The sequence below is a fragment of the Saccopteryx bilineata genome, chromosome 3 (assembly GCF_036850765.1).
Source record: "Saccopteryx bilineata isolate mSacBil1 chromosome 3, mSacBil1_pri_phased_curated, whole genome shotgun sequence".
Taxonomy (NCBI): Eukaryota; Metazoa; Chordata; class Mammalia; order Chiroptera; family Emballonuridae; genus Saccopteryx; species Saccopteryx bilineata.
Window position 1 is genome coordinate 47,940,436 of NC_089492.1, and position 18,797 is coordinate 47,959,232.

Consider the following 18,797-nt stretch of genomic DNA (forward strand, 5'->3'; position numbering starts at 1 on the left):
TCAGTTTCTCTGGGTCTCAATTACCTCATCAGTAAAGTGAAATAATACTCCTAAAAGCTTGGAGGAGAATTATGAGGATTTGAGATAATACATATAGAGAATTTAGTACATAGTAAGCACTGAAAAAACAAGTTAACAATAAAGCAAATAATATTATCACAAATGTGAGAAGCTTTAAAAATGCAATAAATTATATTCATTTAAACATTCAAATAAAACTAAAAAAGAGCATATTAATGAGCCATACTCTTGCAAAAAGCCCATATCCACGAATTGCAATGGATAAATCCTTGTTGTTTGAATCCATATTCCTGATGATTCCATAGAATTGCTCCATAAAATACTGCAGCTTACTCTTATGCATTTCTGCATCCTTTGCCACCAAAAAAGAAACCTGCAATTACATAATATTTAGTTCTTAAATATATTACAGCAAAACAAAGTAATCTATACAAATGAGAAAAACAAGAATTGTTTAATTCGATATCATTAATCTGTTTTATAGTTCCACACAATCACTTTTACTCATACAGAACCACTAATTCGATTCATTTAGTCTCCATCAAGTTCAGAAGACACTCCCTTAATTAAGGCTTTCTTATATGTGACGTGTTTTCATAAGAGAATAAAACTGAAAGAGCCCAGGGAATGTGGGAAGATGTATGCACAATAGAAAAAAAAAAGATTTTAAATTAAGGCTCTCTGATGAAACAGAAAACATCTTTAGAGCTCATCTGTGACTCATAGGGTGACACAAGTTCAGAAATCATCAACAGACTTGAGAGCCTCATTAGCAACACAAAAGAGAGTTCAGAACTAACAATCAGAAAGACAAGGCATCTAATTAAAAAAACACACACACACACACACACACACACATAATAAGCCACATAATCTATCAGGCTAAAGTGTGAGGCAAGGGAAAATGTACTTTGAGAAGCAAGTAGACCACTATCAATCAAACTGACAATGACCTAAATGCCAAGAACATGTGTTCAAAAGAGCATTTCTAATTTCAGCACAAAGACTTCAAAGACAAGAATGAATCTAGACAACTATCAAAGGCAGTAAAAAAATATCTGCCTTTCATTTCCATGCCTCAATCCCACACAAAGTCCTACAGGTCTTAGCACTTGTCCCTCCAGTCACTTCCTATTTATTTTATTTTATTTTATTTTATTTTTTATTCATTTTAGAGAGGAGAGGGAGAGACAGATGAGAGACAGAAGGGGGGAGGAGCTGGAAGCATCAATTCCCATATGTGCCTTGACCAGACAAGCCCAGGGTTTCGAACCGGCGACCTCAACATTTCCAGGTCAACGCTTTATCCACTGCACCACCACAGGTCAGGCACTTCCTATTTATTTTAGAAAAAAGGGAGAGCATACACACTGCTTCATAATTTCCTTTACCATAAACATATCATGAAAATGTTCCTCAAAAAGTAAATAAATATCATCTTAACTGAATCACAGAATAGTTTTCACTTTATTAATATATTATACTGCTTAAGAATTTAAAATGTTTTTAATTTTTTTATTTTTGTACTTTCAGCAAACATCTTTTTTAGCCAACTGTTTTGTTTATAGTAGCAAAACTTGGAAATAATTATCTAACAGTAAAAAATTGGTTAAAATATTTTAGCTCATAAATATAATGATAAATATCAAACTATGTTGCCATTAAAACTTAATCATTAGACCTCAATGTGCTATCAGGAAAACATATTCAACATCTTGGAATTACAAATAATAGTCCGTTATGTTAAGATATTTCTCTTCCTCCCTCTCATTCCTTCCTTCCATAAACAAAGGTAGCAAAAGGAGGATGAGAGAGAGAAAGAAAGGAAGATGTCTAAAAGTGTAATCACACACACAAAAAAAAGTGTAATCACAAAAACTGTGATTTTTTTTCCCCTCTCAGTAGTAGGATTTCAGATCTTAATAGTCTTCTTTATATTCTTTTATACATCTTGAATTATATGCAACTAACCTGCATTATTTTTCATAAAAACTTTGTATAAAGGTATTGAATGAAAAATAAAACTTTCTTCCCCATAAAAATAATGTTTAAATTTAAAAATGCAGGACATACAATAGTCAAAACAATAATACAAAAGAAAGAGGAACTTGGAGGACAACCACTAATTTCTTTCATGACTTAATATACAGGTAATTAAGACAGGTAGTAATGTAAGGATAGACAAAAGATGAATGGAACAAAACAGAGAATACAAAAACATTTATTCTACTGTTTTTAACAAAGATACCAAGGTAAGTCAATGTGATGAAAGTCTCTTCAGCAAGTGGTATTCAAACCAAAAACGTGAGGGGGAAAAATTCCAAGACATTTGTCAAAATGACACCAGAGTAACTGTGGCATGAGAGATACCCCTGATCTCTCCCCTTGAAATTTCAACAAATTGAACACCTATAACGCAGAGAAGCAACCTCAGCTAGGCTCACAGGCATGCCTGAAAGATCCAAGCAATGAAAGGACTAAAGGTGGGAAGGGTTGAGAAGGGGGGTGTAGGATAAGATACACACAGAGTTGGCTCCAGAGAACAGAAAGCCTTGGACTGTCTGGGACTTTGTACTCTGGGACTTCAGAGAGGAAGGAAGCCCAGAGTGACTGTTTTTTTTTCTGCTGAGGCTACGAAGAAAAAGGAAATTCAAACTGTCTGGTTTTGTCTGCAGGTCTACGAAGAGGGGGAAAGCCCAGAGTGACTGGGTCTTCTTTTGGGGGGAGGAGCAGAAAGGTTGAGGTGCAGAAGGGGAGATACTAAACCAAAGCAGCGGCAGAACAAGAGGTCACTGCCAGTGTTCCCAAGGTCTGTCCACAACCCTCACTAAGTGTTTCTAAGGTCTAATTCAGGGGTCTCAAACTCGGGCCCGTGGGCCGCATGCGGCGCGCCCACCAATTTTGTGTGGCCCGCAGACTAATCCACTAAGTTTGATTAGTCTGCGGGCGGCACAAAATTGGTGGGCGGGCCGCGAGTTTGAGACCCCTGGAATCACAGCCCTTTCTCAGCACAGAGCCAGAGAAAACCAATGTGCGGCCCACAAGCCTACCAGATCCTGCCTTCCTCACCTCATGGTGTATGAAGAGTGGCAGTGGCAGACCCCACAACTAACTCTCCAGAGACACTTTATCCTCTGAAGAACAGAAGTGCTCTGTGCCTGGTCCCCTGGTCTGCTGAATGCAGGAGGGAGCACCAGAGGCCTGAGATCGCCAAGCCTAAAGTCATAAAGCCCTCAGAACAAAACCAATCCACCAACGCAACTGCAGCTCTGTCTACATCGTTGCCACAGCAACATCTCAGTGGACATCAGCCCAAGAATTTCACAGTTAAAACCTGTAACACAATTCAACCTACTGGAAGAAAACAGAGGAACCAGTGGTGGGATTCAGTCCGTTCACACAGGTTCGGCAGAACCAATACCTAATTTTTTATTGAGTTTGGCAAACCAGTTGTTAAAATGGCACTTGGAATCAGAGTTCTAAGGTAGGTCCCTTGCCAGCCACCCAATGTGGAAATCACAAATTAATATTCCTTACTCATTTTTAACATTCATCTGATCAACACATAAATCACATAGCCGATGCTGCTCGGCTAAAGGTGGAGAAAATTACAGGTGAGGATGCTTATTAAGAAGCAATATGGAAACACCTTAATAACAGTTTTATTACTTTTGGTCAGGTATTTCATTAATATTTTAAAACTCTTTCTTATAACATACTCTAGTTTTGTATAGCTCTTTTATTGTTTTTATTTAGATATTAAGTGTGTGAAATCAATAGCTACCTTTTGGTATATCATTTTTTTATACTTAAAATGGTCATTAGAACTGGTTGTTAAATCATTTGACTCTCATCATTGAGAAAAACCTCTCAAAACTAAAACATTTTTTCATTTTTTTCCCTCTTTTATTCAACTTTTGATTCCTCTTGAAATTTTTATATACATATATTTTTTGTATTTTTTGTATTTTTCTGAAGTGAGAAGCAGAAGGCAGAGACAGACTTCCGCATGTGCCCGACCGGGATCCACCCAGCAACCCCACTAGGCTCTGCCCACCTGGAGCGTTGCTGCATTGCAACCTGAAGCGGAGGCCATGGAGCCATACTCAGCATCCGGGCAAACTTTGCTCTAATTGAGCCTTGGCTGCAGAAAGGGAAGAGAGAGAGATAGAGAGGAAGGAGAAGGGGAAAGGTAGAGAAGCAGATGGGTGCTTCTCCTGTGTGCTCTGGCTGGAAATCAAACCTGAGACTTCCACACGCTGGGCTGATGCTCTACCACTGAGCCAACTGGCCAGGGCCTTATTTTTATGTTTTTTATTTGTATTTTTCTTTTTTCTTTGTGGGTACTTTGTTTTTGATGCCTTTTTTTTTTTCTTTTTTTTTTTTTTTTTTGGTGCTTGCTCTTTGTTTTCTGTTTTACATGTCATCATTATCATTTTTTTCTTTTTCCTTCTTTCCAAGTGAGAGGAAGAGATAGACAAAATCCTGCATTAGCCCGGAGCAGGATCGACCCAGGAACCCCCATCTAACAGCTGATGCTCTTCCTACCTAGAGCAAAGCTCACAACTGCTGAGGCAGAAGCTCTGAGAGCCATCCTCAGTGCCAGGGGCTGATGCACTCAAAGCAAACAAGGCACAGGTGCAAGAGGGGAAGAGATAGGAAGAGAGGAAGAAGTACAGGGAGGGATGAAGAAGCAGATCATCACTACTCTTGTGTGCACTGACTAGAAACAAACCTGGGACATCCACATGCCAGGCCAACACTATCACTGAGCCAACAGGCCAGGGATTCTTTTTTAAATTTTTATATTTTTCATTGTATTTTCCACTTTTACTTTTCAATTTTTTTAGTAACTTTTTGTTAGGGTTCTTAAAAGCACTACTGTCAAATGCCATCAAGGAAGAGGATATTAAATACCACCGATAAACAGGACAGACATGTAGTTTAGAAAGAAAATAAAAAAAAGTCATAAAAAAACAAAACTCAATCACACAGAAATGTTGGAGTTAAATGATAGAGAATTCATAACTGAAGTTCTAATAATACTCAACAAGATGTGGGAAAACACCAAGAGGCAACTTAATAAGTTCAGAAAACAAAACAAAAAAAACCTTACCAAGGATACTGAACTTAAAAAACAGAACTGAACAACTTAATACATGAAATGAAAACTGAGGTGGTAAGTTTAGCTAATAGAAAAGGACAGAGGAAAGAATCTTTGAAATCGAAGGCAAACAACTAGAGATGCTTCAGAGAGAAAATAAAGACTCATGAAATTTAAAAAAAAAACAAGAGAGCTCTACAAGTATTGTCGGACTCCATCAGAAAGAGCAATATAAGAATAATGGGTGTTTCAGAAAAGAAGGAGAGGAGAATGGAGAGCCTATTCAAACAAATAATTGATAAGAACTTCCCAAGCCCATGTAAAGAATTAGAGCCTCGGATTCAAGAATCAAACAGAACTCTAAGTTACCTAAACCCAAACAGACTTTCTTCAAGGCACATCATAATAAAATTGTCAAGTCAATGACAAGGAAAGAATCCTCAAGTCAGCTAAGGAAAAGAAGAGCATAACACATAAAGGAAGGCCCATTAGGTTATCACTGGATTTCACAGCAAAAACTCTACAAGCTAAAAGTGAGTGGACCAAAACATTCAGAGTACTGAAAGAGAAGAATTACCAGCCACAAATACTATATCCATGAATAGTATCTTTCAAATATAAATAAGAAATAAAAACTTTTGCAGACATACAGAAGCTGAGGGAATTTATCACCAGAAAATGTCTACTACAGGAAATACTAAAGGGTGTTATTAAAACTAATAAAAAATAACACATATCAAAACTACAAGTAAAAGCCCCAACAAGGGCACAATAAAAGAATGATCTATGACAAAATAAGGTAAAAGAGGGGAAGATAAAGATCTGCAGTAGCAAAGGAGCATATGGTACATAAGTATTCATAAGACAAAGTACTATTGTACACTTAACAATTTTTCTCTTAATATCCTAATGATATTCACCCACAAAAAAGCCACTACTGAAACACACAGCTTAAAAAAAGAAAAAAAAACAGAAAGAAATATGGATGGTCACCAAACAACTGACAGAAACACAAAAGAGAAGAATCAAACACTATACAGAGCTCTCAAAAATAAAACACAAAGTCTATAGTAAATCCACAAGAATCAATAATTACTCTAAATGTAAATGGACTGAACTAACCAGTATAGATGCAGAGAGTAGTAGATGGGATCAAACAGTAAAACTCAACCTTATGCTGCCTTCAACAATCTAAGCTGCAAGGACAAAAGTAGACACAAAGTGAAAGGTTAGAAAACAATTCTTCAAGAAAATAATACCCAAATAAAGCAGGTGTAGCCATACTAATATCTGACAATGTGATTTCAAGACAACAAAGGTAACAAGAGAGAAAGATAGATATTTAATAATGATAAAGGAGACATTATATAAGGATACATAATACTTCTTGATATATATGCACTGACTCAGGGAGCACCAAAATATATAAATCCTCTACTAACTGATCTAAAAACAGAAACAGACAAAAGCACAATCATACTTATAGATATCAACATACCACAGATGGCTTTAGATAGAGCTTTCAAACACAGAATCAATAAAGAAATATCAGCTGTAAACGATACCCTGGACTACATAGACATAACAGCCATTTACAGGATATTTCATCCCAGAACACCAGGTTATACATTCTGCTCAAGTGTGCATAAAACAATCTCAAGGATAGACCATATGTTAGGCCACAAAACTAACATCAACATTCAGGAAGACAGATATTACACCAAACATTTTCTCTGAACATAAGGTTAAAATTGGAATTCAACTGCAAAAATAAAGTAAAGAAACCTACAAAAATGTGGAAATTAAACAACATACTTCTAAAAAGTGGAAGGGTCATAAAAGAAATAAAAGCAAATATCAAAAGATATATACAGCCTGACCAGGTGGTGGTGCAGTGTACAGAGCATCAGACTGGGATGTGGAGAACCTAGGTTCAAAACCCCAAGGTCACCAGCTTGAGCGCGGGCTCATCTGGTTTGAGCAAGACTCACCAGCTTGAGCCCAAGGTTGCTGACTTGAGCAAGGGGTCACTTGGTCTGCTATAGCCCCCAGTCAAGGCACATATGACAAAGCAATCAATGAACAACTAAGGTACTGCAACGAAGAACTGTTGCTTCTCATCTCTCAACCTTCCTGTCTGTCTGTCCCTATCTGTCCCACTCTCTGCTTCCCTCTGTCTCTGTCACACACACACAAAAAAAGATCTCCACAGTTTAATATTAATGACAACACAACATATCAAAATTTCTGGGATGCAGCAAAAGCAGTAATAAGAGAGCTATGTATATTATTAGAGGCTTATTTCAAGAAACAAAAGAGATCCCAAGTAAACAACCTAACATCACATCTTAAAGAATTACAAGAAGAAGAACAAAGGCAACCCAAAGACAGCAAAAGAAATAGTAAATAGTGGAGAACTATATGAAATAGAAAACAAAAGAACTATAGAAAAAATTAATACAAGGAGATGGATCTTTGAAAAATAAAATCAATAAAATTGATGAACGTCTGGCTAGACTCACTAAGGAAAATAAGAGACGGTACTCTTATAAACAAACCCTGAAATGAAAGAGGATAAATTACCACGGACATCACAGCTATAAAAAGGATCATATTAGAATACTATGAAAGATTATATGTCACCAAATTCAACAATCTAAAAGAAATGAATAAATTCCTAGAACTACACAATCTTTCCAGACTGAGTCATGAAGAAGTGGAAAACCTAAACAGACTCATAAGCAGGGAGGAAAGAGAAACAACTATCAAAAATCTCCCCAAAAATAAAAGTCCAGGACCAGATGGCTTCACTGGTGAATTTTACTAAAAACGAGGTTTCATACCAATCGTTCTCAAACTGTTCCAAAAAATTAACGAGAGAACACTTCCTAACTCTTCTCATGAGGTGAACATTACCCTAAAAAGAAATTAAAGGCCATATCTCTGATGAACATAGATGCAGAAAACCTCAATAAAATACTAGCAAATGAAAGACAACAATGTATTATTGGGATCATACACCACTATCATGTGACAGTAATTCCAGGGATGCAGAATGGTTCATCTGCAAATCAATAATGTGATACACCACAGTAACAAAATGATGAATAAAAGTCATATGATCAGTTCAAAAGAAGCATATAAAACATCTATATAACAAGATACAACACCAATGTTTGATTTTAAAAATAAACCTCAATTAAATAGGTATGTAAAGAATTAACTTCAACATAATAAAGAAGATACATGACAAATCCACAACTAACATTATACCCAGTGGCAGGCGTGCCCAAACTACGGCCCTCGGGCCACATGTGGCCTCCTGAGGCCATTTATCTGGCCCCCTGCCGCACTTCTGGAAGGGGCACCTCTTTCATTAATGGTCAGTGAGAGGAGCACTGTATGTGGCGGCCCTCCAACGGTCTGAGGGACAGTGAACTGGCCCCCTGTGTAAAAAGTTTGGGAACCCCTGCCCAATGGTATACTCTAAGATGAGAAATAAAACAAGGATGTGCGTTATTACCACTTTTATTCAAAATAATACTTGAAGTCCTACCCAGGGCAAAAAATAAAAGTCATCCAAATTGAAAAGGAAGAAGTAAAACTGTTTCTATTTGCACATGGCACAATTTTACTATATATTACTACATATGTAATTACCAAATAAAATTTAGGGTGTTCTATATAAAATACCAAAAGATTTCACCAAACAACTATTAGAAATAATTGAATACAGTAAAGTTGCAAGATATAATATCAACATACAAAAATATGTTGTTTCTTGTTTGAAGAAATTATAGTCAAAACATCACTAACCCAAAAAGATCCATACAAGTTCAAGAAGCACAGAGAGTCCCTTTAAAGATGAACACAAAGAGATCTACACCAAAACACATCATAATTAAAATAGCAAAGGTTAAAGATAAAGAAAAAATCTTAAAAGCAGTAAGTTACCTACAAGGCTGTCTGGCTCATTTTTCAACAAAAACATTTCAGACTAGAAGGATTTGGAATGAAATATTCAAAGTGATGAAAAGCAAACCCTATAATCAAGAGTACATTACCCAGCAAGGCTATCATTTAAAATTGAAGGAAAGGCCCTGGCTGGTCCACTTAGTGAATAGAGCATTGGTCCAGCATGCAGATGTCCCTCGTTGATCCCCAGTCAGGGCACACATGAGAAGTCACCATCTGCTTTTCTTCCCCTCTCTCCCTAGCCCTTCCTCTCTTCTTGCAGCCAGTGTCTCAACAGGTTCGAGCATCGGCCCCAGGTACTGAGGATAGATTAACTGATCCAAGTGTCAGCCTCAGGCACTGAGGATAGCTTGGTTGATTTGAGCCTGGGCCCCAGATTTGAGATTGCTGGGTGGATCCCTGGCAGGGTGCAGGAGGAAGTCTAGAGACTGTCTTATCTCCCCGAAAATAATAATAAAATAAAATAATAAAATAAAATAAAATTTAAAATGAAGGCAAAATAGCTTCCCAGACCCCCCCCCCCCTCAAAAAAGGTTAAAGGAGTTCATTACCACCAAAATGTCTTTTGGTTCCCATTCCTCACGTGGGAAACCAATTGTCACGAAGACAATGACTACTTGGAGACCACATGGAGTGGACTGAGGGACCTAGGGAAGACTGCCTCACAATCCCCTATACAAGTTTCATGAGAGGGCCCCAACACCTCAGTCCTTGCGGGTATTTATCGATACACACAAATAGAAGCAGGGACAAGAATAGGAAGTCAGGAAGCAGAGAAGAGACTGAGGAAGTCAAGAAGGAGAACTTTAAAGCAGATAAAAGGGCAAGGGAGTAGCTCAAACATGCCCACCTATTGATTAACCAGAATTGCTAATCTTATCCCTATTGTACAGCATTCAGTACTTTCTATCAGTAATGCCACTGTGGCTTTTACCTCAAGGCACTAAATTCTGTCCCTGTTCTATGTTCCTATTCAGGGCCTCTACAGCAAACCAGTAGCGCAAGAAATGTTAACGGACCTGTTATAAGAAGCTAAAAGGAAAAAAGGAAATCAAGAATAAAATGGCAATAAATAAGCACATATCAATAATAACCTTAAATGTAAATGGATTAAATGCTCCAATCAAAAGACATAGGGTAGCTGCATGGATAAGAAAACAAGACCCATATATATGCTGTGTACAAAGACCCACCTCAGAACAAAAGATACACATAAACTGAAAGTGAAAGGATACAAAAAAATTCAATGCAAATGGAAATGAAAATAAAATCTGGGGTAGCAATACTTATATCTGACAAAATAGTGTTTAAAACAAAGGCCATAGTAAGAAATAAAGACGATCCCTACATAATGATAAAGGGAGCAATACATTGTAAATATTAATGAACTCAATCTAGACACACCTATAAATATCAGGTCTACTGGAAAGTTCTATCCTTTTTTATCACAACAATTTTCAACATGTAAGCACATATTTATTTGGCGCATGTGTGCCTCTCAATTTTTATCACTTAATGTATACATACTGACGTAGCAAATTAACTAAAACAAAGTTGATTCACGTTAGTCTTATGTGTGAAGCGATAGTGTACCCATGGCTACTGATAAAGTTCATTTATGCCACTGTAATTTTTATAAATTTCAACAAAGAAGAAATGCTACAGAAGCATGTAGAAACTTATTGAAAGTGTTTGGTGAAGGTACAGTTTCTGATAGGACATGCAGAAGATGGTTCGAAAAATTCGAAACAGGTGATTTTGACCTTTCTGATAAGCCACGTTCTGGGCGACCATCTTTGATCGATGACGATGTTGTTAAGACCATGTTGGAGCAAGATCCTTTTCTGACAACATCGGAGATCGCAGAAAGGCTTAATTCAGCTCAGCAAACCATTTCGGACCATATTCAGAAGATAGGATTGGAGTGGAAATTATTCAAGATGGGTGCCACATGAATTAAGTCAGAAGAATTTGGATGATCGAGTAGTCATATGCACATCTCTGCTTGCTCGGAACAAAATCAAGCCCTTCTTGAACCGGATGATAACTGGGGATTAAAAATGGATTACCTATGAAAACATCGTAAGAAAAAGGGCATAGTGTGAACCCTGAAAACCTAGCCCTTCCACCTCTAAACCAAATTTGACTCTGAATAAGAGAATGTTGTGTATATGGTGGGACATTCAAGGACCAATACATTATGAGCTTTTAAAACGGAACGAAAAGCTCAATTCGGAGTAGTATTGTCAGCAACTAGATAATTTAAAGACAGCAGTCCAAGAAAAGAGGCCAGCGATGTTCAATAGGAAGAACATCATACTGCATCATGATAATGCCAGGCCACATGCTGCTTTGGGGACTCGTCAAAAAATTGCAGAACTAGGCTGAGAAATTCTGTCGCATCCACCATATTCCCCAGACTTAGCATCCTCCGACTATCACTTGTTTTTGTCCTTACAAGATTTTTTGAAGGGCAAAAAATTCAAAAATGAAGAAGATATCAAAAAAGCACTGGTTCAATTTTTCACATCAAAAGATAAAACATTTTTCAAAAATGGGATATACAAATTGCCCTCACACTGGCAAGAAATCATTAATAATAATGGCAATTATATTATTTAATAAAGTTTATTGACGGTAAGAAAAATTTGTATTTTGCTTTATTCCAAAAACGAACAGAACTTTCCGGTAGACCGTATATAAAGCAGATTTTGATAGACATAAGGGAGAGGCTGATAGCAATATAGTAATATAAGGAATTTCAATACCCACTGACATTAATGAATAGTACTTCCAGACAGAAAATCAATAAAGAAACAGCAGCCTTAAATAACACACTAAATCAACTAAAGTTAACTGATATCTTCAAAATACTTCACAAAGCAGCAGAATATAAATTCTATTCCAGTTCACATGGTACACTCTCTAGGATAGAGCACATGTTAGGACATGAAACAAGTCTCAATAAATTTAAGACTGAAATCATATCAAGTATCTTCTCTGACCACAATGGCACAAAACTAGAAATCAACTACAATAGAAAAACTGGAAAACATTCAAACACTTGGAGGGTCAAGAGCATTTTATTAAATGATGAATGGGTTAACAATGAGAAGAAATCAATGATTTCCTTGAAAGAAATGAAAATGAACATACAACCCAAAATCTATGTGACATAGCAAAAGCAGACCTCAGAGAAAAATTCATAGCATTATAGGCATGCCTCAAGAAGCAAAATAAAAATCTCAAATAAGCAATCTAATCCTGCACCTAAAAGAAATAGAAAAAAAAACAAACAACAAAAGCCCAGAGAAGGTAGAAAGAAGGAAATAATAAAGACCAGAACAGAAAAAAATAGCATAGAGGCTAAAAAACAATACAAAAGATCAATAAATTCAAGACCTAGTTCTTTTAAAGGTAAGTAAGATTGGTAAACCTTTAACTAGACTCATCACCAAAAAAAGAGAGGACCCAAGTATATAAAAATAGAAATTAAAGAGGAGAAATAACAGCTGACATCACAGAAATACAAATGATTGTAAGAAAATACAGTGAAGAACTATATGCAAAAAAATTGGACAATCTAGGCAAAATTAATTAATTCCTAGAAACATACAATCTTCCAAAACTGAATATGGAAGAAAAGAAATCCTGAGTAGACGATTACAAGAAATGAAATTGAGGGGGGAGGGCATTATGGGGAGGGAGACAGGGGGGATGTAGTGGGGGACCACGAGTGACATTAGAATCTATGTAAACACAATAAATAATTTAAAAAATGAAATTGAAACAGTTATCAAAAAACCAACAGCAAACAAAAGTCCTGGAACAGATGGTGTCACAGGCAAATTTTACCAAACATTCAAAGAACTAAACCTGTCCTTATCAAGCTATTTCAAAAAAACTCAAGATCAAGAAAGACTTCAAAGCTCATTTTATGCAACAAACATTATCTTAATTTAAAAACCAGGTAAAGGCCTGAGCAGGCGGTGGCGCAGTGGGCAGGGGTCCCCAAACTATGGCCTGCGGGCCGCATGCAGCCCGGAGGCCATTTATCCAGTCCCCTGCCGCACTTCCGGAAGGGGCACTTCTTTCATTGGTGGTCAGTGAGAGAAGCACTGTATGTGGCGGTCCTCCAAAGGTCTGAGGGACAGTGAATTGGCCCCTTGTGTAAAAAGTTTGGGAACCCCTGGAGAGCGTCAGACTGAGATGCGGAGGACCCAGGTTCGAGACCCAGAGGTCGCCAGCTTGAGCACGGGCTTATCTGGCTTGAGCAAAAAGCTCACCAGCTTGGACCCAAGGTCGCTGGCTCAAGCAAGAGGTTTCTCGGTCTGAAGGCTCGTGGTCAAGGCACATATGAGAAAGCAATCAATGAACAACTAAGATGTCGCAACAAAAACTGACGATTAATGCTTCTCATCTCTCTCCGTTCCTGTCTGTCTGTTCCTATCCATTCCTCTCTCTGACTCTCTCTCTGTCCCTGTAAAAAAAAAAAAAAAGGACAGGTAAGGACACTACAGAGAAAGAAAAATATAGACCAATATCTCTGATAAACATAGATGCTAAAATTCTCAACAAAATATTAGAAAACCGTATCTAGCAATATATTATAAAGATCATACACCATGATTAAGTAGGATTTATTCTAGTGAGGCAAGGGTGGTACAATATTTGCAAATCAATAAATGTGATTTATCATATAAACAAAGTGAAGGATAAAAATCACATGAGTATATCAACAGATGAAGAATAAGTATTAAAAAAAATCCAGCACCCATTTATGTTAAAATTATCAGCAAAGTGGAAATAGAGGGAGCATATCTCAACAGAATAAAGGCCATATATGACAAAGTGACAGCCAACACCATACTCAATGGGCAAAAATTAAAAGCAATTCCCTAAAGATCAGGAACAAGACAGGGATGCCCCCTTTCACCACTCTTATTCAACATAGTTCTGGAAGTCCTAGCCATAGCAATCAGACAAGAAGAAGAAATATAATACATCCAAATTGGAAAAGAAGTAGTAAAACTATCATTATTTGTTGATGACATGATAGTGTACATAGAAAACCCTAAAGTCTCAGTCAAAAAACTACTAGACCTGATAAATGAATTCATCAAGGTAGCAGGATATAAAATTAATACTCAGAAATCAGTGGCATTTTTATACACCACAATAAACTGTCTGAAAGAGAAATTAAGGAAACAATCCCCTCACTATTGCAGCAAAAAGAATAAAGTGCCTAGGAGTAAATTTAACCAAGGAGGTTAAAGACTTGTACTTGGAAAATGATAAAACATTGATAAAAGAAATCAAGGAAGATATAAACAAGTGGAGGCATATATCCTGTTCATGGATAGGGAGAATAAACATCATTAAAATGTCTATACTACCCAAAGCAATCTATAGATTCAATGCAATTCCTATTGAAATACCAATGGCATACTTCAAGGATATAGAACAAATATCCCAAATATTTATATGGAACCAGAAAAGGACCTGAATAGCCTCAGCAATCTTGAAAATGAAGAACAAAGTGGGAGGTATTACACTTCCTGATATCAAATCATAGTACAAAGGCACTGCAATCAAAACAGCTTGGTACTGGCATAAGAACAGGTATACAGATCAATGGAACAGAACTCAGAAATAAACCCACGCCTTTATGGTCAATTGATATTTGACAAAGGAGGCAAGAGTATACAATAGAGTAAAGACAGACTCTTCAATAAATGGTATTGGGAAAATTGGACAGATACATGCAAAAATATAAAACTAGATCACTAACTTACACCATTTAAAACAATAAATGCAAAATGGATAAAAGACTTACATGTAAGCTGAGAAAACATAAAAATCCTAGAGGAAAACATAGGCAGTAGACTCTCAGACATCTCTCACAGCAATATTTTTACTGATATATCTCCATGGGCAGTGAAATAAAGGACAAAATAAACAAATGGGACTATATCAAACTAAAAAGCTTTTGCACAGCAGAAGACATCACTAACAAAAAGACAACCAACCTACTCTATGGGAGAACAATTTCACCAATATATGTGATAAGGTGTTAATAACTAAAATATATAAAGAACGTGCAAAACTAAACACCAGGAAAAGAAACAATTCATTAAAAAATGAGCAAAAGACCTGAATAGATACTTCTCCAAAGAGGACATACAGATGACCAACAAGTATATGAAAAAATGCTCTATGTCACTGATCATTAGAGAAACACAAATTAAAACCACAATGAGGTATCACCTCATACCTGCCAGAATAGCTTTCATTAACAAATCAACAAACAACAAGTGCTGGTGAGGGTGTGGAGAACAGGGAACCCTCCTGCACTGCTGGTGGGAATGCAGACTCATGAAGCCACTGTGGAAAAACAGTATGGCATTCCTCAAAAAATTTAAAATGGAACTGCCTTATGACCCAGTTATCCCACTTCTAGGAATATATCCTAAGCATCTCAAACACTAATTCAAAAGAAGATATGCACCCCCATGTTCATCACAGCATTGTTTGCAATAGGCAAGTCTGGAAACAACAATCCAAGTCTCCATCAGTGGATGAGTGGATAAAAAAACTATAGTACATTAACATAATGGAATACTACATGGCTATAAAATAGAGGTAATCTTACCTTTTGCAACAGCATGGATGGACCTGAAGATTATTATGCTAAGTGAAATAAACCAGGCAGGGAAAGACAAATACCATATGATCTCACTTTATGTGGAATCTAATGAACACAATAAACAGAGAAATAATAGAAACAGAGGCAGGGTCACAGGGACAGATGGATAGCTGTCAGAGGGAAGGGAGAAGAGGGGACTGGATCAAAAAAAGTGAAGGGATTAGCCAAAAACATATATACATAACACATATATACAGACATATATAACATATATACATAACACATATATACATAACACATATATACAGGGTAGCAATTGCCACAGGAAAATAAACAGAGGTTGGGGGGGTCAAAGTGGGAGGAAATGTGGATGGAAAGAGAGTCTGCTGTAGCCCCACGGTCAAGGTACATATGAGAAAGTAATCAATGAACAACTAAGGTGTTACAACGAAAAACTGATAATTGATGCTTCTCATCTCTCTCCATTCCTGTCTGTCTGTCTGTCCCTATCTATCCCTCTCTCTGACTCTCTGTCTCTGTAAAATAAATAAATAAATAAATAAAAATTTTAAAGATACAAAGAAAAAAGAAAAAAATGGTATCTTGCCACTTGTAATAACATAGATGGGGTCCTGAGGGTATTATACTAACTGAAATAAGTCAAACAGAAAAGGACAAAAATAAATGATTTCACTCATAAGTGAAATAAATAAAAAAGAAAGAAAACAAGCAAAACAAAAACTCATAACTACTTACAACAGAATGGGGGTCACCAAAAGGGAAGAAGATTAGAAGGAGGGTGAAATGGTTAAAAGGGTTTCAAATAACAAATGGAAAGTAGACTTGGTAGTGAGCACACAACAGAACACACAGTCAGCAAGTTATTAGGTTGTATGCCTGAAATTTAAGGTAACCAATGTTACCTCAAATTTTTTAAATCAAAAAAAATATATGAAAATGAAAAGGCAAGCCACAGAAAAACTATTTGCAATATGCTCAGAAAAGAACTTGTATTTAAATTATATAAGAACTCTTAGAACTCATTAATAAAAAGACACAACCAAATTTTAAGATGAGCAAAATATCTGAATAAATACTTCATAAAGCAAGATACAAGTATGGTCAATAACCACAGGGAAAAAAGGATCATTATCAACTACCACGGAAATTCAAATTAAAACTACAGTAGGTTAACATTATTCCCCCATTGTAAGGGCTAAAATAAAAAAGACCGACAATAGCAGGTGTTGATAAGATGTCAAGTGACTGAAACTATTCTGTATTGCTGGTGAGAACATAAAATGGTGCAACTAGCTTGAAAAAGAGATATTTTAGGGTAGCTTGAAACTGGAAACCATCAAATGTCTATAAATAAACCATGATGTATCATCCCTAGAATGGAATACTCTCTGTGCCACAGTTCAAATCAGTCTTCATGAACTAGATTGTGAATTTAACTACCACTTATAACACTGCTCCAAGGAAAACATGTACTACAACTCTTCAATATTTTCCTTCAAAGCCAACCTATGATTTCTAATTCCATAACATCCAGCCTATACAGTAGGTACTTCCAGACACCTTTACATGCTCAGAACCACAATCACAAATACACAGTCCTTAGCCAGCTGAGACATGTTTCTAAATTTGCAGGCTCAAATTCTGCAACCACACCCAAGGGCAAATGGGCTCTCCTTATTCTTGACGTAACAGAAACATAAGAATCTTATCTTAACATATCAGCTGACCCTCACCTTTCAGGGAGGTGTTTCCTCATCCACCTCCCCTCCTTTCAAAGAAGCCCTGACATTCCAGCCATTATCTTTGCTTCCACCTCCTCACTGCCACTTTCTGAAGAATCTTGGCTCTGAGGCCCTGATCGGATCTGATATGTTCCTAGTTTTCTTTCAATATGGCTGCTGCCCCTGTGACTGATTAATAACCAAGCTTTTTTTATTTAAATACTACAAAAGGTGCCCTGGCCGGTTGGCTCAGCGGTAGAGCGTCGGCCTAGCGTGCGGAGGACCCAGGTTCGATTCCCGGCCAGGGCACACAGGAGAAGCGCCCATTTGCTTCTCCACCCCTCCGCCGCGCCTTCCTCTCTGTCTCTCTCTTCCCCTCCCGCAGCCAAGGCTCCATTGGAGCAAAGATGGCCCGGGCGCTGGGGATGGCTCCTTGGCCTCTGCCTCAGGTGCTAGAGTGGCTCTGGTCGCAACATGGCGACGCCCAGGATGGGCAGAGCATTGCCCCCTGGTGGGCAGGGCGTCGCCCCCTGGTGGGCGTGCCGGGTGGATCCGGGTCCAGCGCATGCGGGAGTCTGTCTGACTGTCTCTCCCTGTTTCCAGCTTCAGAAAAATGCAAAAAAAAAAATACTACAAAAGGTAATAAATCAACTTGTATTTATTTTTTACATGTGCATGCACAAGATTGGATTTTAATTTTCGCATGAAAAGATATTTTTAAATGTAAGTTAAATATTAATACCTGTTTCAGAAAAGATTCCAGAGCTGAATGTGCAGCTTTTTTCAATTCTATGTTTGCATGGCTACACCATTTTGATAATACTTCAAATAAAGAAATGTAGTTGTCTAGGAGGCAGGTGCTAAACTGAGATGCATGCAGTGTAAATAAGCACAAGCCAGCTGCAAAAACAAAAATCATTGCATTTAAAATAGGACCACAAAAACTAAGAAAACTTCAATATATGTCAAACTTTTAAATATGCTCTTGAAGATCAAGTAACATTACATTATAATGACCTACAGATCCTGATGAGAGCTCTGATGACAACACCATCCATTTGAATCAACAGGCCCGTGATTTTGCAAATGAGCCCCAAAACAGTTCAGAAATAGTAGCAAACCTTCTGGATCATATAAAAGATGCTCTAAAGTAAAAAATTTTAAATCATGTAATCTAGGTGTAACCATTTCAACCAAAAGTTGTGTGCTAAAAACAAAATGGCCAAAAGGCTCCCTATAAATACTTTGCCTGAAATATTACAGATGTTATCACATTTGCTTTGTTTTATTAGTTTGTTTCTTTATTGTT

At 37.1% G+C, this 18,797-nt stretch overlaps 1 protein-coding gene across 2 annotated transcripts in view; it reads right to left on the reverse strand.

Annotated features, from left to right (window-relative positions):
* PRKDC (protein kinase, DNA-activated, catalytic subunit) overlaps positions 1-18,797 on the reverse strand; it is a 269,534-nt gene that overhangs the window by 233,045 nt on the left and 17,692 nt on the right. For both annotated transcript variants that reach the window (XM_066266092.1, XM_066266091.1), the window contains exons 10-11: positions 18,231-18,388; positions 248-394 (exon numbers count right to left, since the gene is read on the reverse strand). In XM_066266092.1, the coding sequence (XP_066122189.1) occupies positions 248-394; positions 18,231-18,388 (305 nt within the window). The remainder of the gene's footprint in view (positions 1-247; positions 395-18,230; positions 18,389-18,797) is intronic.